This window comes from Ruditapes philippinarum, unplaced genomic scaffold (genome assembly GCF_026571515.1).
Source record: "Ruditapes philippinarum isolate M1 unplaced genomic scaffold, ASM2657151v2 ctg11921_1_1_1_1, whole genome shotgun sequence".
Lineage (NCBI taxonomy): Eukaryota > Metazoa > Mollusca > Bivalvia > Venerida > Veneridae > Ruditapes > Ruditapes philippinarum.
Genome location: NW_026858041.1, coordinates 3,075 through 28,345, shown reverse-complemented (window position 1 = coordinate 28,345; position 25,271 = coordinate 3,075). Strand labels below are relative to the sequence as shown.

General features: G+C 30.8%; 4 protein-coding genes across 4 annotated transcripts; all 4 read left to right on the top strand.

Moving 5' to 3' along the window:
* Nucleotides 1-10: 10 nt before the first annotated feature.
* Nucleotides 11-418, top strand: LOC132751919 (uncharacterized). Its single transcript, XM_060742131.1, has one exon. The coding sequence runs from the start codon at nt 11-13 to the stop codon at nt 416-418; it is 408 nt and encodes a 135-aa protein (XP_060598114.1).
* A 7,797-nt stretch (nt 419-8,215) lies between these two features.
* Nucleotides 8,216-8,623, top strand: LOC132751918 (uncharacterized). Its single transcript, XM_060742130.1, has one exon. It carries the CDS (start codon nt 8,216-8,218, stop codon nt 8,621-8,623), a length of 408 nt encoding a protein of 135 aa, XP_060598113.1.
* Nucleotides 8,624-17,787: 9,164 nt separating this feature from the next.
* LOC132751916 (uncharacterized) lies at nt 17,788-19,250 on the top strand. The gene has a single exon (XM_060742128.1). It carries the CDS (start codon nt 17,795-17,797, stop codon nt 18,200-18,202), a length of 408 nt encoding a protein of 135 aa, XP_060598111.1. The 5' UTR covers nt 17,788-17,794; the 3' UTR covers nt 18,203-19,250.
* A 2,998-nt stretch (nt 19,251-22,248) lies between these two features.
* Nucleotides 22,249-23,480, top strand: LOC132751915 (histamine H3 receptor-like). The gene has a single exon (XM_060742127.1). It carries the CDS (start codon nt 22,257-22,259, stop codon nt 23,478-23,480), a length of 1,224 nt encoding a protein of 407 aa, XP_060598110.1. The 5' UTR covers nt 22,249-22,256.
* The last annotated feature ends 1,791 nt before the right edge of the window (nt 23,481-25,271 follow it).

Here is a 25,271-nt window from a genome sequence, read left to right as displayed (position 1 = left end):
CAGGTAAACCATGTCTTCAAGTGCACCATACGAGCGGCTTTTCCGTGTATTGAGGGACAACGAAAATATTTCCCTTGGCATCTGTCCAAAGAATCCAAATGCAAATAAAACGATAGAGGAACATGTTGATAATGGATCTTACTCTCAGTCTCAATATATATCTACATCCGCCTCACGGGAAGCCGCCATCGACTTTGCTAAGAAGGGATATAATTATTCCCCGGGATCTCGAAAAATTGCTGTGATAAACACAAAAAAGATGCCAACCAGCGTCATATACACAGACCTTACTGATCCAGATATTTTATATGAAGAAATAGAAGATGACCGCGCACAAAATTTTGCTCGCAAGTTTGAGGAAGTTGTTATAGAAGGATTGATTCCGGCTCATTGCATTGAACGCACATTTATCGTATAATATTAATAAATGCATCTTGCCAAATTACATCCTTTCTCGTTGAAGTATACAGTAAAACGTTTTCAGAGCAATATCCTATGGGAGACATTGATATAAGATACTTTTAAATCTTAGTGTTTTTGCTCTCGGAGGTTATATTTATTGTGAAATTCATAGCTTTTGAAAGGAATATTACTTTTGTTGTAAAGAGGTTATTGCTCTGAAGAGGCTCGTTCTGCAGGGGTTATACTGTATACTTTTAATGTATAAACTGATATTTCAAGAATTCTGTCGTTTACTGGTTTGTAGCTACAGCTACCTTGTTTCTTTTGCAAGGGCTTTTAGAACAAAAATTCAAAAATTTAAGCAAACATGAATATTTAAATATATTTTGACGTTCTGTTTATGAATAAAGTTGAGTTCATCGAAAGCAAAAAATAAACTCAGAAAACTAGTCTTACAGTTGACAGTTGTGTTCTTTTTCGTTGCCTCATAGTTTCTTAGATTTGAATTAGAATTAATACATTTTAGTCATTCATTTCAAAAGAAATGAGTACTTTTTTAAATGAATATTTATATATGTTATTAATGTTAAAAGCATTGTTACTGTCATGAAAAATAAAATAAACAGAATTGAAAGTGTTAAATTAAAGTTGTCTGCTTTGTAACGATATGTATTTAAATAGAAATGAAATACTTATGATATTTGATAAAAATGTCATTGCTATGACATTTTTCAAATAAAAATAAAATGTAACTGTTGTGATATTTATTCCAACAAAAATGTACTTGTTAAGATATGTATTCAAATAAAAATGTCATTTTATAGTATTTATGCAATTGAAATTTTACTTGTGTGTTCAAATAATTTCTATGACATTTTGTCAAATAGAAATGTATTTTTTATGACACTTATTTTAATTAAAAATGTAATTTGTATGATATTTAGTCCCATAAAAATGTATTTATCCAAAGAATTGTGACTGTTATATTTATTTAATTGAAAAATAATTGTTATCTTTTTTCAAATATATGAAATTCTAAATACATGTTTATAAATCAAAATAAAAGTGTTAGTGTTATGATATTTACACATAGAGAAATGTAACGATTAGTATAATTTAATTTAACAAAAAAATGTTATTGTATTGATGTAATTCATATAATATTCTCCCAAAAAGAATTGCAATTGTTATGAAGTTACATTTTATAATTATACTTGATTATTCATGTGAATGTATTGTTTTGAATTTCATTTCGATCGATTTAAACTGTTATGATAATCTTTGATATTACTACCTTACTCATAAAGCTATGAAAAATAAACTCTCTTTATTTCCCCTTACGTCTTGATTTCAAAACTTTACCTCTCATTTTAAATTAATCCAGCCGCAGATTTCAACGGTAAACAAAGTAATATTTGATTTCGATCCTTGGGCAACTTTTTAATTTAAATTGCTTAGATCTTCATTTTTACTTTTATAACAGCGCTTTAACGCTATGTTTATATTATCATACCGCAAAATTAATGACGTCACGTCAAAGTGTTATTACACTAGTGTAATATCATTTTATTAAATGGCATTATTACACTCCCGCGCGGCGGTTTATGTGATAAAGTAAGGTACATGTTATGTATGTTATGTTATATCTGTTACATTATGTATGTTATGTTACGTATGTTAACGTTACGTTGCGTTAGGTTACTTCATGATACGCTCCGTTATGGACGGACAGTGGAAAAAACGACAATAATATACATTAAGCTATGCTATTTGATGTATGTCATTTTATATCATTACGCTTCATAATGGATGTTATTCTACGCCACGTTATGTAACATCAGTTAGTATAAACAATAACCAAATGTTTCTATGTTTGTGACAGCTGTAACGTGTAGCTGGTTTATTTTACGGTCCTACGGAATCATTGACTATTTTATTATTAAAGATGGAAAACTGTTTGGGTCGGTGAACAGGTACGGCGGCGTAAAATATATTGCACTTTTCATTGTATCCCATGAACAGACTAAATCAAACTTGGCATACAATATTATATGATGTTTTACACAGAGGTTTCTTGACATGACGGGGATGATAATCTTTGTCCCCAGATTTGTTATTTATCCAATAACTTGTTTTTCCCTCATCCTATTTTACCAGAAGAACCATTTTTATTGTTAAAAAATAACCCAAGCATGAAAAGCGTTTCAACACTTTTCTCTCAAATTTCTGGCTAGTAATCACATTTAAATTTGATTAAAATTTTTTAATCGAGTATATATTTCCTTATTATATTTTCCAGATGTTTCCTTCTTAAGTGCTTCTCTTGATATTCGTAAGATTTCCAAATGTTATGTTTTATGCCTTCAGACCTCAGTGGAGTTCTTCTTAAGAGACATTATGTCCATTCAATGGTATATAGTGAGTAAAAAGGTTAAAGTCAAAATAAGTTTACATTTTGCAATAGTTCCTTTTAATTTGTTTTAATTTACTTTAGTGGAATGATAAATTTCTCTGTAGCCCAAGGAAATTTTTTTTTTAAAATTCAATCGGAACTTACCTGTAGCATTCAATTTATTAAAAGAGTGGTCAGTCATTTTATATCTAAGCCATATTTTTATTTTATCCTGACAACTTAGTACTTTCTAGTATCAACTGTTGGTCGATCACAATGTTAAATGCTAATCATTTTAAACTCCTCATATTTTTGCAGATAACATAACTACATATTAATATAATGAACCTTTCAAAGCAAAAAATGTCATTTAATGTATCAAAGTAGATTGATACCGGTAGGTTTATATACGCATTTCTATACGCACTAGAGTATATTTAATATGGACTGTACCCAATGATGAAAGCGTGATGCAATGCATTGAGGTTTTAGAAGTGTTTGTACACTAATATCGTTATTCAATACTTGTTTATTTGAACACGTGGCTTATCTTAGTTTATCTAAGTTATCTTAGTTTGATAATGATATTGCCACATATCTACAAACAGTATTGCAGACATATTACATATTAAGAATAGAATTTTATCTGGAAACAGTATTAAGAGAGGTTTTTTGTCTACTTATTTACTTGTACATTGATAAAAAATGGTTACTGAGAGCTGATCCCCTTAACAGACGAGCGTAAACAGAGTAACGGTGCTCTTGTTGATTTATGGTAATTTTGGAAAGCAATATGAAAACAAAGATCAAAATTGAAGGGTAATATTTAATGAACAGATCCCCTAAAATCAACAAGCAACATAATACCATTGACAATTAGCCCAGAAGGATACCAAAACGGGTTACTGCTCAAGGCAAAGCACAGATGAAGCTTTTTATAACCAATTTTATCGCATGGTTTGGAACTGTTTCTTTGTTCATACTTACCCAATATACTCAGTACTGATATATAACAGTACAGTTTTTTCACTGATTCATATAGGAAGGAAACTCAACTAATGTAATGAAGTTTTTTATCCTTGTTTATATCAATGTAGTTTTTTACACAGATGATTCAATTGGGCAGGGGTAAAGATTATTCCGAGCAGCAAAGAAAAAATAATAAACAAAAAGAGAATGATATTGATACTAAGAATAAATATAAACAAAGATAATTAATGGAATTGAATTTATTCGCATGTACACAACTGCTAAAAGTTAAAGGTTCATCTGCTGAATGAATTATTTCCACCGAAAAAAGCTTTTAAATCTTGAATCAAAGCACGGATGAAGCGTTTTATAACCAATTTTATCGCATGGTTTGGAACATTTTCTTTGTTCATACTTACCCAATATACTCTGTACAATTCCAGTGAGCATTTACAAAAAAAGCGAAAGGGCATACGGGACAGAAGTGCACATTTTTTTACTAATGTCTGTTACAAAAAAATATGAATTAAACAGTACATTTATTATATATAAAATGAAACTCGTTAGTAACACTAGCTTTGGCGACATCTTGGGATGTTGCTGTAAAAATGTCATTGTTTTAACAGAAACGTTTATTCTCATATAAACAGATAAAGGTTGTAATTTACAGAATAATGATAAGTATATAAATAATGTACTGTTTACTTTTATATCTATGAAATTAGTCCATTTTATGTGGACTTTGACTACATTTATTTCGGGGGGGGGGGGAGTTTTTAACAGCTCCCAGCATTAAATTGCTTTTTGTTTACATGTGTTTTTTTTTCTTAACGTAGGTTAGACCGAAACACCGTATCCGTTCTGAGTATTCATACTATTGTGTTCGAGGTCCTTATCCAAAGACTGTTGGAAAGGGCCGAAAAGTTGCGACTGAAAGAACGGATTAATTCATTTCTGAGGCGTAATGTGTCTCTTTTTTTAATTGGTGTCCTGTTATGATTTCCAAATATTACTCATTGCTCAATTTTCTAAACCATATCTTGCTTCTGTTGCATTTCGGTAATGAGTGGAGTTTTAGTGATTTTTTAAAATACTACTTTGTTTACATTTTGCATCTTTTATCACCTAAAATTTCAGTTCATGCTACTTTTTTCAGGTTGTGATAAGCATCTTAATTCGTATTAAACCATTATTTAAACATTATAAAACTCTTACGGAGGAAATATTTATTCGTTACTAAATCCTAGCTGTAAATACGCCGATTTTTATATTCACAGTGTATACACCCTTATCTCCGACACGTCAATGAAAGGCTAAAGAGTAAAGATTATGTCATATTATGACTTCACAAGACTTTTTTCAGTGATAACTTCATATTTATCGCTTTTTGTTTGCTTGTTTTTTGTGTAAATAATCAGGTTTAATCTTTGAAAACTAAAATTATCACCAGTTGACCGGTCAGCAGTAATGTGTAAATAGATAAATATATTTATCATCTGTCTCTATTTACCCTCAAGCTTAAGCTGGTTAGAAAGGTAATTTGCCCCAATTTGTACTGCCTTGGACAGTTTTCGGCATAATGAAGTGTTAGAATAACCAATACACGTATACATTAAATCAGGACGTCCCAATAGAGTAACGCTAAAGTTTGAACGCGTCTTTACACTATGTTTGTACACGTCAAAATATAGGCACGGCGGTTCAATACCTTTTTACATGAATCATAAAATCCGCACGAATATGTGATAAAGGAACATTTTAAATAGGATTGGCTGTATGTTAATATCTTATTCTATTAATAAATGAAAAACTGGGTTTTCCGTTTTTAGTTCTGATGTATATAAATAGATTATTGTCGTAATATCTAAAAATAGGTTATGTTAATCTTTTCCTGCACATTCACTCGAGGTGATATTAAAATTGGATCGTATTTAAAAGGTTTAAAAATATTTGTGCATTTTTTTCCCGCGTTTTGTTTGATTGTGTATTGTGTAAACAATCAGCTTAAATATTTGAAAACTAACATTATCTCCAGTTGACCGGCGTGCAATAATGTGTAAATAGATAAACATATTTATTATCTGTCTCTATTTACCCTCAAGCTTTACGCCGATTAGTACGGTATTGTTGGAGAAGAAATTTGTCGCAATTTGTTTTACTTTGGACAGTTTTTGGCAAAATACAGTGTTAGAATAATAATTACACGTATACATAAAATCAAAGACAACTTATAAAAGTGCTTGGGAATCATGTTCCATTATAAGTCCAAATAGAGTAACGCTAACGTTTAAAAATCCTGAATGTTGTAATTAAGGTTGTAACGACACTTGCGTGAAATATAATATATGTATATATCATTATGTTTCTCAACAATTTTCAAACACAAAAGAATATGTAAAATATGTACTGCAAATGTTTATACGCATTATAAGTAATCGTTAAAATATATGCATTCATTTCTTACTGAAAATTTTGGCTTAAACTTTAAACTCTAAAGAAATATTTTAATTACCTCCCTTAATTTAAATGAAATGTAAATTCGTTATTTCTTTACAAATAAAGCTTTCGGGAACTTACATTATTGATAAATCTTCATTGAGCATTATATTTATGATATTAAACCATAAAAAAGAGTAACAGGATCTTTAAGTGCGTCTTTACACTATGTTTGTACACGTCAAAATATATGCACGGCCGTTTCATACCATTTATTCAAATCATAAAATCGGCACGGGTATGTGATAAAAGAAAATTTAAAATATGTTAATATCTTATTCTATTTATAAATGAAAAACTGGGATTTCCGTTTTTAGTTCCGATGTCTATAAATAGAATATGTTCGTAATGTCTATAAATAGATTAATACGTTAATAAGATTTTAATGCGTTTCACCGCATTCACTGACAAACTAAATACCAGATGATATCAAAATTGGATTGTGTAAAAAGGTATAAAAATATTTTGTACATCATAAATAACTATTTTGATTATGATAAATGAAGTGAGGTAGCATTGACAATGTCTTGAAATATATTAAGATATATTTAGTAAAAAAGGATGTTTTAAAATGCCATTTTGCGTTAAAATTCTATCAGTTTCATTTTTCAAAAGTTTTTTATCATTTATTTGAAAATACCCGCCTCATTATCTTCGTTTTTTTTTGTTCATGATGTCAGGACAGGGGTTTTCATTCGATACACTGAAATATGTATATTGTTTGGCAAAAAGTGAATACTTTTGAATTGCGACACCATTACTGGTATATAATCTTTATTTGAGCATCATATTTATGAATTAAAACCATAAAAAAATGAGTGACATGATCTTTAAGCGCGTCTTTACACTGTTTTGCACGTCAAAATATATGCACGGCCGTTCAATACTCATAAAATCGGCACGGGAACATTTAAGTTTGTTGATATTTCATTCTATTTATAAATAAAAAACTGGGATTTCCGTTTTTACTTCTGATGTCTATAATTAGATAATGTTCGTAATGTCTATAAATAGATTTATATATTAATAAGATTTTACTGCGTTTCACCGCATTCACTGACAAGCTATACACCAGGTGATATTAAAATTGGATTGAGTAAAAAGGTATAAAATATTTTGTACAACATTAATAACTTTTTTGATTATGATAAATGAAGTGAGGTAGCATTGACAATGTCTTGAAATATATTAAGAGATATTTAGTAAAAAAGGATGTTTTAAAATGCCATTTTGCGTAAAAAATTCTATCAGTTTCATTTTTCAAAAGTTTTTTTTATTTCTTATTTGAAAATACCCGCCACATTATCATGGAGTCCTGTCCATGCTCTGAAATATGTATATTTTATTGCAAAAAAGGAATTCTTTCGAATTGCAACACCATTACTGGTCAGGTGGTTGAATGAATTTTCCGTATATAATTTAGGAATGTAAGTGCATCTAAGATTACGTTTAAAGGAACACACATTTCAACTATTACAGTCAAACAAGTATAGATGGAATAATGCAGTTGAAACATAAAACAAAACATTTAGACTGACAATCAAAAGACATTCTAAGAATGAAATGATTAAGATTACAAAGTCGAAAGAATCAAGTTGCAAAACTAAATTTTAAAGGTGTTGTGATCTTTTTATAAATGATTAACCATAAAAAAGCTGGGTTTTTTTGTAGTTGTTGCTTTTGTTTTGTTTCTGTTGTTTGTTTATTTTGTAAAAGAACTTATGGCTGATTTCCGAAAGAATTGTAGCATGGAATGACTTTGTAATTTAACATACGTAAACATGTTCTTGATCTTAATTATTGAAATATTCTTCTTCTTTTTCTTCTTCTTCATCTTATTATTCTTCTTCTTCTTCTTCACATTCTAACATTAAGGAAGCAGGTATATATCTTTATAGAAAGTGAGGTTTTAGAATTTTGATATTACTAATCTTTTTGGTCAATTACAGGTAAACCATGTCATCAAGTGCACCATACGAGCGGCTTTTCCGTGTATTGAGGGACAACGAAGATATTTCCCGTGGCATCCGTCCAAAAAATCCAAATGCAAATAAAACGATAGAGGAACATGTTGATAATGGATCTTACTCTCAGTCCCAATATATATCTACATCCGCCTCACGGGAAGCCGCCATCGACTTTGCTAAGAAGGGATATAATTATTCCCCGGGATCTCGAAAAATTGCTGTGATAAACACAAAAAAGATGCCAACCAGCGTCATTTACACAGACCTTACTGATCCAGATATTTTGTATGAAGAGATAGAAGATGACCGCGCACAAAATTTTGCTCGCAAATTTGAGGAAGTTGTAATTGAAGGATGTATTCCGGCTCATTGCATTGAAAGGACATTTATCGTATAATATTGATAGATCCAACTTGCCAAATTACACCCTTTTTCGTTGAATGATACAGTTAACCTTCTTCAGAGCAATTCTTTTGGGAGACATTGATATAAGATACTTTTAAATCTTAGAGTTTTTGCTCTCGGAAGTTATATTTATTGTGAAATTCATAGCTTTATAAAGGAATATTACTTTTGTTGTAAAGAGTTTATTGCTCTGAAGAGGCTCGTTCTGCAGGGGTTATACTGTATACTTTTAATGTATAAACTGATATTTCAAGAATTCTGTCGTTTACTGGTTTGTAGCTACAGCTACCTTGTTTCTTTTGCAAGGGCTTTTAGAACAAAAATTCAAAAATTTAAGCAAACATGAATATTTAAATATATTTTGACGTTCTGTTTATGAGTAAAGTGGAGTTCATCGAGAGCAAAAAATAAACTCAGAAAACTAGTCTTATTGTTGACATTTGTGTTCTTATTCGTTGCCTCGTAGTTTTTTAGATTTGAATTAGAATTAATACATATTAGTCATTCATTTCAAAAGAAATGAGTACTTTTTTTAATGATTATTTATATATGTTATTAATGTTAATAGCATTGTTACTGTCATGAAAAATAAGATAAACAGAATTAAAAGTGTTAAATTAAAGTTGTATGTAATTGTAATGATATGTATTTAAAAAGAAATGAAATTCTTATGATATTTGATAAAAATGTAATTGCTATGACATTTTTCAAATAAAGTTAAAATGTAACTGTTGTGATATTTATTCCAACAAAAATGTACTTGTTAAGATATGTATTCAAATAAAAATGTCATTTTATAGTATTTATGCAATTGAAATTTTACTTGTGTGTTCAAATAATTTCTATGACATTTTGTCAAATAAAAATGTATTTATTATGACACATATTAATTAAAAATGTAATTTGTATGAAATTTAGTCCCATAAAATTGTATTTATCCAAAGAATTGTGACTGTTATATTTATTCAATTGAAAAATAATTGTTATCTTTTTTCAAAAATATATGAAATTCTAAATACATGTTTATAAATCAAAATAAAAGTGTTACTGTTATGATATTTACAAATACAGAAATGTAACGATAAGTATAATTTAATTTAACAAAAAAAAATGTTATTGTATTGATGTAATTCATATAATATTCTCCCAAAAAGAATTGCAATTGTTATGAAGTTACAATTTCTAATTATACTTGATTATTCATGTGCATGTATTGTTTTGAACTCTCTTTATTTTCCCTTACGTCTTGATTTCAAAACTTTACCTCTCATTTTAAATTAACCGCAGATTTCAACGGTAAACTATGTAATATTTGATTTCGATATTTGGGCAACTTTTTAATTTAAATTGCTTAGATCTTCATTTTTATTTTTATAACAGCGCTTTAACGCTATGTTTATATAATCATACCGCAATATTAATGACGTCACGTCAAAGTGTTATTACACTAGTGTAATATCATTTTATTTAATGGCATTATTAAACTCCCGCGCGGCGGTTTATGTGATAAAGTAAGGTTCATGTCATGTATGTTATGTTTTATCTGTTACATTATGTATGTTATGTTACGCATGTTAATGTTACGTGCGTTAGGTTACTTCATGATACTCTCCATTATAGAAGGACAGTGGAAAAACAACAATAATATACATTAAGCTATGCTATTTGATGTATGTCATTTTATATAATTACGCTTCATTATGGATGTTATTCTACGCCACGTTATTTAACATCAGTTAGTATAAACAATAACCAAATGTTTCTATGTTTGTGACAGCTGTAACATGTAGCTGGTTTATTTTACGAGGACCTCCTTCGGAATCATTGACTATTTTATTATTAAAGATGGAAAACTGTTAGGGTAGGTGAACAGGTACGGGGGTGTAGAATATATTGCACTTTTCATTGTATCCCATGAACAGACTAAATCAAACTTGGCATACAATCTAATATGATTTTTTTACTCTTACACAGACGTTTCTTGACATGACGGGGGTGATATTATTTGTCCCCAGATTTGTGTGTCAATTGATTTAGGTCTTATCTAATAACTTGTGCTCATTCCCTCATCCTATTTTACCAGAAGAATCATTTTTATTGTGAGAAAATAACCAAAGCATGAAAAGCGTTTCAACACTTTTCTCTCAAATTTCTTGCTAGTAATCGCATATAAAATTGATTAAAAGATTTTAATCGAGTATATATTTCCTTATTATATTTTCCAGGATTTTCCATCTTAAGTGCTTCACTTTTCACTTGATATTCGTAAGATTTCCAAATGTTATGTTTTATACCTTCAGACCTCAGAGGAGTTCCTCTAAAGTGACATTATGTCCATTCAATGGTATATAGTGAGTAAAAAGGTGAAAGTCAAAATAATTTTACATTTTGCAATAGTTCCTTTTATCAGCACAACAGGTTGGGGCAAAATAAATTATTGATGAAAACAAAAAGGTGTTATCATTTCTATAAATTTATTTTGTATTGTATTGGCAATTTATGTCCATGGCTGCTTGAAATATATGTTTCATATGAAATCAAATACAATGAGGCACAACTGGTAGCCTACAAAAACAACAAAACAAAGTGTATCAACTGAAAAAAAAACATGAAAACAGCCTGGTGATCAGATACTGCATCATGAAATATAAAAAGGTCCTTGCCCAAATATGCAGGACAGTCTGGTGATAGCAAACATTTTGCTAAACATTAAACAACAGTGAGGCGCCAAATTTCACTATCAACGGGCAGCCTCCTTAATAAAATATCTGTCTCTAAATAAACCATGCCCGTATTCTGCCAAATGGACTTCGGCAGAAGTCCACCGCCACAAAGCGTACGGGCAAAGGGGAATTACATAGCAAGCCATGGACCAACCTCAGAGACGTCAGGAAAAGAAACAACATCATTATTATGACAAAACTTATATAGTGCCCCTTGCAAAGTGTTTAGAAAAATGTCATTGCCCAAACTCGACAAATGGACTTGGTCGCTGCGAAACAAGGCCGGTGATTCTTCAACTATTTCTGGATACTTAATCAAAGCTCCACCTTTTTTAACTATTTTTGTCGAAATGGAATTATTGATGCGTTTACGAGCTAGTTCTAAAGAGTTGTGATTGCGTTCATAACGCCATTCTAATCTTGGTAAAATTTGTGAAAATACTATAAGAGCAAATGAATATTTTTGAAAAAGCTCATTCAGTAGTGATCTTAGTGAAAACATTAGTTGACCTAATGGAGTTGAACCGACATTGTTACCTCCACAATGAATGACAATTATGTCTGGGCTATTATGTTGAACAAGTTCTTCAATGGCTGATAGTGCATGGGCTCCTTGCCATTGGTTCTTGTTGCTGGGTCATATGGGGGTTGCGTTCATTGAACGCCGCCTTTCCTTGTTGATCTTGTTTTTCATATTTTTTTCAAAGAAGAAACACCTTTCCAATTTAGAAAACTTTTATTCCTGTTTAAGCCCAGGTGTTGACCAACAGTATTCTTTGCATGTTGCTCAGCATATTTTATTATTGACGAGCCAACTATATACACTTGTAATGGACCTGCAAATTGGAAAAAGATCTCAGCATCGTGTAAAACTAAATACATGTAACTAAATACGAATATAATACTGATTTGCTGAACTTTCAATCTTCCAAGGTTTTTAATTTGCTCCTCTGAAAAAACCTTGTAAATATAAATCAGTTGCAGAACCTATACGAAAAGAGTGTGATTAATAATATTTGATGTTATAGTTACTGAATTCAAGAACTTTCCTCATAACAAAGTTAAATTGGTATGAAGTAAGGTTTGTTCCATCAAAATGACAGAGAAACTGACAAGAAATATTAGGTCTAACTGCAAGATACTGCAAAAGAGTAGAGTTAACTGTTGTTCCCTGTCCAGAATGTGGGATGATTAATCTAGTACCCTGACTTAACTGATCGGTTTTGGAATGCCTAACTTTTATTGAAACTTGCATTTGATTTACCTCAACATCTGATAGTTGGATGACCTTTTTTGACTCTCTTGGATTTGATGGAACAAACTCACTAACTTAAAGTACACACAAAATTAAGTTTTGAACAAAATCAAGTTCTTTAACAAAGTAATTAATATTGAATGAGAAATTAGTAATCTGATATATGTTACCCTGTTCAACCTGAAGCATTCAATTTATTAAAAGAGTGGGCAATCGTTTTATATCTCAGCCAGATTTTTATTTTATCCTGACAACTTAGTACTTTCTAGTATCAACTGTTGGTCAATCACAATGTTAAATGCTAATCATTTGAAACGCCTTATGTTTTTGAAGATAACATAACTTAATATTAATATAATGAACATTTCAAACCAAAAATGTCATTTAATGTATCAAAGAAGATTTATACCGGTAGGTTTACATACGCATTTCTATACGCACTAGAGTATATTTACTATGGACTGTACCCAATGATGAAAAGGTGATGCCATGCATTGATGTTTTAAAAGTGTTTTTGTACACTAATATCGTTATTCAATACTTGTTTATTTGAACCCGAGGCTTATCTAAGTTATCTTAGTTTGATAATGATATTGCCACATATCTACAAACAGTATTGCAGACATATTTAGAATAGAATTTTATCTGGAAACAGTATTAAGAGAGGTTTTTTGTCTACTTATTTACTTGTACATTGATAAAAATTGGCTACTGAGAGCTGATCCCCTTAACAGACGAGCGTAAACAGAGTAACGGTGCTCTTGTTGATTTATGGTAATTTTGGAAAGCAAGATGAAAACATATCAAAATTGAAGGGTAATATTCAATAAACACATCCCCTAAAAACAACAAATAACATAATATCATTGACAATGAGCCCAGTAGGATACCAAAAACGGGTTATTGCACAAGGCAAAACACGTATGAAGCGTTTTTATAACCAATTTTATCGCATGGTTTGGAACTTTTTCTTTGTTCATACTTACCCAATATACACAGTACAATTCCAATGAGCATTTACAAACTGTACTGTTATATAACAGTACAGTTTTTTCACCGATTCATACACAACTGCTAAAAGTTAAAGGTACATCTGCTGAATGAATTATTTCCACCGAAAAATGCCCTTAAATCTTGAATCAACATGGTAACCGTTTACAAGGGTTGTATAAGCTGCTATTGGTTCATTTCAACTGAGGGTTTCATATGAAACAAAAGCGAAAGGGCATACGGGACAGAAGTGCTCATTTTTAGCTCGACTTTTTTTTGAAAACAAGAAAGTAGAGGTATTGCTATAGTCGCGGCGGCGTTGCCGTTGCCGTTGCCTTTGCCGTTGCCGTTGCCGTTGCCGTTCGCAAACTTGTACCTGGATCATAACTTTTTTATTTCTTGGTGTATTGTCGTCATACTTGGCCACAACAACCCTTGGGAAAAGACCTTTTAGTAGACCACACTAACATTGACCTTCATCAATATATGACGTTGACCTTCAAGGTTAAAAGTCCAAATTTTCCTTGTTCATGATGTTATTGTCTTTGTTATTTTTGAATGGATTGTCTTCAAACTTGACAATAATAATGGTCAAGGATATCCCTTAAAAATAACCAGACAGACCTTGACCTTCCTCATAAATGACCTTGACTTTGAAGGTCAAATTATTGAAATTTTCATTTTTTGGGCTATAATTGGCTGTAACTTTGTTATTTTTGAATGGATTGTCTTCAAACTTGAACATAATAATCTTCAAGGATAACCCTTAAAAATAACCAGACAGACTCAATTAGTATATTTATATATACGAAATATATAGACAAAACTAATGTGACAAGACAGACCAATTAATTTATAAAAAGGAAACGTTAAGATTTTGTTCAAACATTTCTTTGTTTGCTTTTTGAGAAAGTAAAAAGTCGAGCGTTGCCCCCGCCCGGCGGTGGCTCTTGTTTTACTAGTGTCTGTTACCAAAATGTATGAATTAAACAGTACATTTATTATATATAAAATGAAACTCGTTAGTAACGGGGGTAAACACTAGCTGGGGCGACATCTTGGGATGTTGCTGTAAAATGGTCATTGTTTTAACAGAAACATTTCTCGATGTCGCCCCAGCCTGTGTATATATCCTCGTTACTAACTCGTTTTATATACTACAGTGTATAACTATTACTACTAAAGGAAATAATAGGAAATGAATCAAGGGCATTCATAATTTAAAGCACATTATAAACCGGATTTCAAATTATTAAATTGTACAGTTCATGTTAGATAAAAGAGGTGCTTTACATAAAGTAAAATTCAAATGTATGCTTCAAGTGTCAACCAAGGAAAATGTTAGAAAAGATGACATTTTATTCTCATACAAACAGATAAAGGTTGCAATTTACAGAATAAATGCATGATGTCTAATTGTAGTCAAACTTATGATTTATATATTCTAGAATGATATTGCATCTTTTGCATTTATATAAAATTGACTTTAAACAGTTGCTCATATTCAACTAAACGAAAACATATAAAGGAAACTGGTCACGACTTCAGATGAAGGGCAAACTCCGCATTCCTTCAAGTCCGCCCGTTTATCCCAACAGGGAAAGCATAGGATAAGTCATCCGGGGGTCTCTCGTTCGATCCCCGAGGGGAGGAGGAATTTCTGCGTGAAAATAAATCTCTTAGATTGAGTCTAATGGTTACCTGTCCTCAACGATGTGAGATAAGTAATCGAGTAATCGGTCACTATCGGAGACAATAGTAATTACAACTTTTTTATACATAGAAGTCGATTGGATGGACCGACGACCCACATGTCACCAAAATCTGTTAACATCGGCGGAAAAAATCAGACAAGCATTCATACAAGTACATGCATATGCGTAGAAGAAATATGAAAAATTGATAATTATTACAAGCTATATTGAAATTTCAAAATCCAACAAAGTTTTGTCACTTTAATACTGACCTCCTGCATCGAACATAGGTAAATTATTTGCGAATAATTGGATACGACGAAACCTCCTGCAACGATGTTCATACACCCGTAAAAATTATGTAACAAATAAAGGCAATTTATTTATTGATTATGGACAGTCCGGCTCATGTACTTGATTTAGTTGGGGTTTATTCAGGTGATAAGCATTTAACATACTTTAAAACCATAACTTAAGTGCTTGCTCTTTGTAAAGAACGATAATGGTATCATCGGCTATTAGTCATAGTAACTTGGGATTTAATACGGATTGAAAGTAATTATCAGATGTAAACAGAAAATGAGAGTGAAATCTTCGATAATGTAAAACGAAGGAAAAAAGTCTTTTAATCAGCTTAAATATTTGAAAACTAACATTATCTCCAGTTGACTGGCGCGTAAATAGATAAACATATTTATCATCTGTCTCTATTTACCCTCAAGCTTTACGCTGATTTGTACGTACTTGTTGGAGAAGAAATTTGTCGCAATTTGTATCACTTTGGACAGTTTTTGACAAAATACAGTGTTAGAATAATCAATTACAGGTATACATAAAATCAAAGACTACTTGTGAAAGTGCTAAAGAATCATTTTCCATTATAAGCCCAAATAGAGTAACGCTAACGTTTAAAAATCCTAAATGTTGTAATTAAGGTTCTAACGACACTTGCGTGAAATATAATATATGTATATATTTATGCTTCTCAAACATTTTTCAAACACAAAAGAATATGTAAAATATGTACTGCAAATGTTTATACGCATTTTTAGTAATCGTTTAAAAATATGCATTCATTTCTTACTGAAAATTTTGGCTTAAACTTTAAAGAAATATTTTTATTACCTCCCTTTATTTACATGAAATGTAAATTCGGTAATATCTTTACAAATAAAGCTTTCGGGAAATTACATTATTGATAAATCTTCATTTGAGCATCATATTTATGTTATAAAACCATAAAAAGGAGTAATAGGATCTTAAAGTGCGTCTTTACACTACGTTTGTACACGTCAAAATATATGCACGGCCGTTTCATACCATTTATATCGGCACGAGTATGTGATAAAAGAAAATTTAAAATATGTTAATATCTTATTCTATTTATAAATGAAAAACTGGGATTTCCGTTTTTAGTTCTGATGTCTATATATAGATTATGTTCGTAATGTCTATAAATAGATAAATACGTACTGCGTTTCACCGCATTCACTGACAAACTATACACCAGATGATATTAACATTGGATTGTGTAAAAAGGTATAAAATATTTTGTACATCATAAATAACTATTTTGATTATGATAAATGAAGTGAGGTAGCATTGACAATGTCTTGAAATGTATTAAGATATATTTAGTAAAAAATGCCATTTTGCGTTAGAAATTTTATCAGTTTCATTTTTCAAAAGTTTTTTATCATTTACTTAAAAGTACTCGGCTCATTATCTTCGTTGTTTATCATGGTGTCAGGACAGGGTTATTCATTCGATGCACTGAAATATGTATATTTTATTGCAAAAAAGGAATACTTTCGAATTGCAACACCATTACTGGTCAGATGGTTGAATGAATTTTCCGTATATAATTTAGGAATGTAAGTGCATCTAAGATTATATTCAAAAGAACACACATTTCAACTATTACAGTCAAACGAGTACAGATGGAATATTGCAGTTAAAAGAGAATAAAATAGCTAGACTGACAGTCAAAAGACATTCTAAGAATGAAACGTTTAAGATTACAAAGTCGAAAGAATCAAGTTGCAAAATTAAATTTTAAGGGTAATTTGATCTTTTTATAAATGTTTAACCATAAAAAAGCTGGGTTTTGTTGTTGTTGTTGTTTTTTGTTTGTTTTTTCGTTTGTTGATTTTTATGTTTTAGTTGTTGTTGCTTTTGTTGTTTTTTTGGGGGTTTTTTTGTTGTTGTTTGTTTTTGTTTTATTTTTATTTTGCAAAAGAACTTTTTGGCTGATTCCCGAAGAATTGTAACATGGAATGACTTTGTAACTTAACATACGTAAACATGTTCTTGATCATAATTATTGAAATATTCTTTTTCTTTTTTTCATCATCACCATCACCATCACCATCCATCTTCTTCTTCTTCTTTTAAATTCAAACAATAAGGATGCATGTATTTATCTTTATAGAAAGTGGAGTTAAGATTTTGATATGACTAATGCTATTAAAATGATCTTTTTGGTCAATTACAGGTAAACCATGTCCTCAAGTGCACCATACGAGCGGCTTTTCCGTGTATTGAGGGACAACGAAAATATTTCCCTTGGCATCCGTCCAAAGAATCCAAATGCAAATAAAACGATAGAGGAACATGTTGATAATGGATCTTACTCTCAGTCCCAATATATATCTACATCCGCCTCACGGGAAGCCGCCATCGACTTTGCTAAGAAGGGATATAATTATTCACCGGGATCTCGAAAGATTGCTGTGATAAACACAAATATGATGCCGACCAGCGTCATATACACAAACCTTACTGATCCAGATATTTTATATGAAGAAATAGAAGATGACCGCGCACAAAATTTTGCTCGCAAGTTTGAGGAAGTTGTTATAGAAGGATTGATTCCGGCTCATTGCATTGAACGGACATTTATCGTATAATATTGATAGCTCCATCTTGCCAAATTAGACCTTTTCTCGTTGAATTATACAGTAAAACTTCTTCAGAGCAATACCCTATGGGAGACATAGATATTAGATGCTTCTAAATCTTAGAGGAGACTCGTTCTGCAGGGGTTACACTGCATGCTTTAAATATATAAACTTATATTTTAAGAAGTTTGTTGTTTGTTGGTTTGTAGCAACAGCTACGTTGTTTCATTAACAATAGTTTTTAAAACAAAAATTTAAGCATATATTTTAATATCTTTTGGCGATATGTTTATGAGTAAAGTTGAGTTCATCGAGAGCAGAAATAAACTAAAAAAAACTAGTCTTATTGTTGACATTTGTGTTCTTATTCATTGCCTCATAGTTTCTAAGATTTGAATAAGAATTAAATTTTAGTCATTAATTTCAAGAGAAATGAGTACCTTTATAAACGTATATTCATTAATATTTTATTTAGTTTATTTTTATTAATAGCATTGTTATAGTCATGGAAATTATACAAACAGAATTGTAAGTGTTATGATGTTGGTTTAAAAAATGTAATTATTATGAAATGAAAATTATTGGCTTTGTTATGATATTTTTTAAATAGAAATGTAATTATTATGATATTTAATAAATGAATGTGATTGTTATGATATTTATCCAAATAAAATTGTAATTGCTATGACATTTTAACCAAAAAAAATGCAACTATTGTAATATTTATTCCAACAAAAATGTATTTTTTATGATATTTGTTCAAATAAAATGTCATTTTTATCATATTTATGCAATTGAAAATGTACTTGTTGTGATATTTATTCAAATAATTGCTATGACATTTTATCAAATAAAAATATATTTTTATGATATTTATTTTAAATTAGAAATGTAATTGGTATGATATTTAGTCCCATAAAAATGTATTTATCCAAAGAATTGTGACTGTTATATTTATGTAATTGAAAATTAATTGTTATCTTTTTCAAAATATATAAACTTCTAAATACATGTACATGTATATAAATCAAAATAAAAGTGTAAGTGTTATGATATTTATACAAACAGAAATGTAACTATTAGTATAATTAAATTTAGAAAAGAATGTATTTGTTTTGATATTTATGTTATAAGAAATGTAATTCTTATGATATTCCCCCAAAAGGATTTGCAATTGTTATGAAGTTATATTTTATAATTATACTTGATTATTCATGTACATGTATTGTTTTGATTTCAATCCGATCGATTTGAACTGTAATAATCATCTATGATATTACTATCTTTGTCATAAAGCTACGAATGAAAAAAACCTTCCTTATTTCCTTCCCCCTTACGTCTTAATTTCAAAACAATACCTCTCAGTTTAAATTAATCCAGCTGGAGATTTCAAAGGTTAACTAGGTAATGATTGAATTCGATCCTTGGGCAACTTTTTTATTTAAATTGATTAGTTCTTCATTTTTCTATTGTAATAATTCAACAATATTACAGTATATTTTATACACGCACATTTTAGATTAAGGCGCATACAACATTATCATTTTCCTTCAGAAATGAAACATCATGTGTTGTGTGTGGCCGTGCGCGGCCGTGCATTGCCGTAGAAATGGCAATAGGTTGCACTTGATTTATTCAAAGTACCATAGTCCTATTTTCATATAAAGTCTCTGTACACACTTAGAACTTTTCATTGCGTTATATCAAGAACAATTACAAAGTAACACATAAATGTGGGTCTGCACTATTTTCTATTATAAAGTTCCCTAAAAATAATAAATGGTTTAGTCCAGATTGAAACATGGACAAGTGCATTTGATACATTTAACTTGGTTAAGGTTAAGGTTCATTATACTTTAATCACAAATATATATTGTCATTACCAGATAATACAGGGGAGGTTAACACTACAGTAAGATGCACAAGGCTAACAATAGTTATTTCCCCTTTTCATAACTAAATATAAATAAAACTGAATTTGTCTAAATTGAGAAACAAGTCTTTAAATGTGAAATATTGTACAAATTAAAAAAGCGGCCAGAAATGATCTCGGAATCATAGGAAGAAAAATATTTCATGCACATGTGTTGCATTTTGCACTGATATCACGGTTTTGTGCATTTTATGTGAAATTACGCTGTGTAAAGTGCTGTTATGTGCAGGTATTTTAGTAAGTTACGTCATGTTATGTTATACGTTACGGTATGTTATATTATATGGGGTTGAAAACCACTATACATTATGAGTCAAAAGGAATCGGCACACTCAGTGTTGGTATAGTGTAAAAAAAGTAATTCTAGAAAAAATATAATTAATTAATTGTGTGTTTACAGGACATGCAAAGGCGATAGCAATTTGTATGAAACTTCGCTAAGTAATAAAATATGTAATGCAAATATTCAAATCCGTTACATTATGTATGTTATGTTACATATAGTAACGGTACGTAACGTTAAGTTACTTAACGTTACGCTCCGTTATAAATGGACTGTAAAAACAATATTATATAAAATGATATGCTATAATATTAATGTATGTTATTTTATATATGCTATGTTTTGGATGATATGCTACGCTACATTATGAAACATTATTAAGTATAAACAACAACCAGATATTTCTATGTTTGCGACAACTGTAAAATATAGCCCGAAATGTATCTCAGTGCTATTTTAATTATTACGGTCTCCGGAATCAGTGACTTATTATTAAAGATGGAAAAACTTTTTTGTTCGGTGCACGGGGGAGTAAAAAAGAATGTCTTAGAAAACTGAGTATGTTTTCCGATTCTTGTTAAATGCCTTTATTGTAAAACATAATAGTATAACAATAACTTAATTATTAATAATTGATATAGAATATTTTATTAATAATGAATAGAGAATTTATAGAGAATATTTTGTAGATACATACAAATTATGTAAGGTATAAGGAGGGTGACTACGTATTGCGGGCAAATAAACGGGATTACCCAGGGGCCAGTTGTTTGGGTTTTTTACTAAAACTCCTCTCATTCATATTTTTGAAGATAACATAACAACATCATAAATAAACCTGCCAAGCAAAAACGTCATTAAAGGTATCAAGGTGGTTTTAAACCGAATGTGCTTAAAACGTTTCTATCACACTAGAGTATCTTTTAATGGACTGTTTCCAATGTTAGAAGTGTAATTCCACGAATGTTATTGAGATTTGAGAAGTGTTTGTACACTAATATTGTAATTCGATACACGCTGATTTGAACACGTGACCTCTATAGGGTTTTTAATTAAAGTTATCTATGTTTGATTATGATATTTCCCTAGAATTTCAAACAGTATTGCAGACATGGAATTTTAACTGAAAACATAATTACGTGTGGTTTTGATCTAATAATCAAATATTCTGAGGTAAGTGGAAATTTTTTTAAAACATCTTAATAGATTTGATGCTATATAAGACCGAAGTTTTAGTTTTTTAGTTTTTAGATTTAGTCTGTGTGGGTTTTTTTGTTGTTGTTTTGTTTTTTTTTGCTTTTATTATTATTTTTTTTTTTTAAACATAATTATTTACTTTGAAACTTGTCTGCTACAGTAAAAGGTTTTGAAAAATATATATCTAAATAGGTGTTATTAACAAAAATATTTTTTATCTATGATTTTATCAGATTTCGAGATTTCTAGATGGTGCTATACACTAGACAAGGGTTTTTTTTTTTTGCTTTTTTGCTTTTTTTTTTTTTTTAATGAATTATTTTTTTTTTATTTTTCTTTTATCATCATTTTATTTGTTTAGTTTTTGACTAAGCACATCGATAGACTAATACTTTTATTGATTGATTGATTGATTGATTGTTCTTTCCTTCATTTATTTTAATACTTATTTATTTACTTATTTTAGGAAAATATATTTTCCTTCCTTCCTTCCTTCCTTCCTTCCTTCATTCATTCATACATACATCCATCCATCCATCCATCCATTCATTCATTCATTTCATACTTTCTGTCTTTTTTACTTTTTTCTTTCTTTCTTCCATTGCATAAAATAATACCATTAATTTATTAGATTTTAGTTGACGATTACCATGACGACAGAGGACTATGACGACTACGATGAGAGCATCATCCCTATGACCTCTGCCGTGCAGATTCCATCAGGGTTGGGATTATCGCTCCTTATTATCATTGGCATAAGTGGCAACGTTTTAACTTTAGTCGCATTCTTCAAAAACCGACAGTCCGCAACGGTTTATGATTTCTTTATCGTCAATTTAGCGTTCACTGACCTAATGCTATGCTGTTCCAGCATGACTTTTTATGCAGTGTACACGTTGATGGAATTCACGTGGCCCTTTGGATATGCCTTCTGCAAGGTGTGGTTAGTGTTGGACTTTACGCTTTGTTTCGAATCAATTCTATTGATGCTCATTCTAAGCCTGGATAGATTGCTCATGGTAAGTATGGGACCAGCATATACTCAAAGGGTAACAAAGACAGTTGCACTTGTACAAATATCTATATCGTGGCTTGTTTCGTTTCTCGTGTACGGACCAGCGATAATCGGCTGGAATCATTGGGTTGGTTATTCAACAGTTGAAGAGAAGGACTGCGATGCAGAATTCGCTTATGATCAGATTTTCACCACAGCGACATCTATTGTTGAGTTTGTATTGCCGTTCTTTGGTCTCACGCTACTAAATTCGATACTGTATCTCAAGATACGGAGACGTATGAAAGTGAAACCGGCCCAAACTTATCAGGTTGTTATTCAAACGTTAGATACAAATCCTGGGAGTTGCTCGGACCAAGACAAATCCAAAGAAGACTCCCTGAAAACTTGTAAAATCAAACAATATTCTCCCGGTTTTGAACCGAAGGAAGGTGTTGTTAATAACCCGCATAGTAACTGTAAAGATGTGAAGCAAAACCAAAGAAAAAACGACGACTCATATGAAAAACGAAAGAATACAACCGAAATAGTGCAAAGAAGTGTATCGAACTCGCGTAAAAACAGTCATGATAGGGCAGCTAAGTTTTTGGCCAGCTTAGTGGTCGCATTCTTATTGTTCTGGGCTCCGTATTCCATCACTACCATGGTGATATCATTTTGTGGGGATTGTGTTAATACAAGTTTGTATGAATTTTTCAACTGGTTACTTTGGATGAAGTCTGCAGTAAACCCGTTCTTGTATGCCTTCAACAGTCTACGGTATAGAAAGGCTTTTCTGAAGTATCTGACCTTCAATGGAAGGATTTGCAAAAACAAAATTGGTATTGAACAACCAACCGCATCAAGATCAGTGTACTAAAAATAACATGAATAAAATTCACCATTGTAAGCGGTGTGTTAATTTAAACTATCAAATTCATTAATTTGAACTTATAAGGGTTCTGAAAAAGTATTAAAATCATTTTCGCGCAAAACAATTAGCGCTTTTTGAAACATTAAAAGTGTTTTCCCTTCAATCAAGACTTTCAGCTTATTTGCAATGAGTAAGGCTAGATATTGATATTCTGTCATACTTTTATAGCAATCTATAATTATTATATTCAATCTCAAATTTGTCGTTCAAAAATGGAAAAATTATTTATTATAGCACAAAAAGCTGCTGTATATTACTGTTGTCCAAAAATAGAATTTAAGGTAAGAAAACGGATTTAAAAGATTAAATGTTTCCTCTCAACTTGTCGATGTCAAACATAGTGCAATGTCTGTTCTTTGTTTTGCTGTTATGGCTTTGTTTGACTTCACTGAAATTGAGTTTATTTATAAGCACACATACTGATCAAGAGCTTAGCCCTATAAAATGCAGCTGTGATTCAAATTCAAACAAATATGGTAATCTGTTGCAGGTTGCAACACTTGAAAATATCGTAGATGCGGCCGGCGAAAGGCGAGACAGCATATATTGAAAGTTAAAGTCTAATATGAAAATCAATTGTTTTGTAATTATTGCTGTAGTGCTTCAGTAATGTCTTGTTTTGTTTGGGTGGGGCGGCTCTGTTACAAGCAAATATAACTTTTACCACGCTTAATATCTTAAATAGGACTTGTCTTTCTTTCAATCGCGACAAAACTAGGTATATTTTTGGGGACATTTTCCAAATTAGAACTAACTAATGGCAGATCATAATCAGGCGTCATTGATATGCCTGCATGAAAAGAATCTGTCACCATAAGCAGGCTAGGAATAGTGGAAACGACCGTATACTCTTTTTTTTAATTTTTAATTTTAATTAAGTTACTGCAAACTAATTCAAATTAAATGCTTTTTTCGCGAATATATTATTATCAGATTGTACAGTCGGAACTTTCCGGTTCTTTCCGTCAAACTTCGAATCTGTTATAAAACCCGTATCTTTTATATTTTGGTATTCGATATAACTTACTACTAAATTCAGCCCGCCTTGTTTAAAATATGTCCATTTATCTGCATTTGTTTGTCTATATATATTTCAGCTTAATGATTTAAAGTCCGACCTCTGCAAAGCGGCTCTCTGTACAGAAAGATCTTCTTTACAACGATAGTTTCAATTTTTTTCTCAAACTAAGACTTTACAATACATGTAATTTTAACCTCTCCACAGGAACTCCTCTCAGCAAACAATAAGTATTAGTTGCACTGCAGAGGTTGTACGTTCTTATATTTTTCAGCTTAAATGCTGTATAAATAGTATAAGGTGTCTTTTGTGTCTGACTGACCCCCTAAGCCACCCCCCCCCCCCGTTCCTGTGAATTATTGTTGCTGTTTTCATTGTTGTTGTTGTTTTAGTTGTTGTTTTAGTTGTCTTGTTTGCATCATATTGAATGATCTCAACCATTAGGATACGATTTCAGTTGTATTGAGAAAAAAATCTGATGACACTCTTCTGGGAGTTCTTGCTATAGAAGATCAATTCGTTAAATTACTTGTAGTCAAGACCGTTCCGAGTATAATGAATGATTTCGCAAATAGCCCTCCTCATGTGTTATTGACATAATTAATAATTTCTTGTTTTATTTAAGTGTTTAATGGACAGATTCAAGAGTCAATGCAGTGGAATACCAATGGAGTTTGAACGTAACATGAACATGTTTGGATTTGTTTTTATCGTGTGTA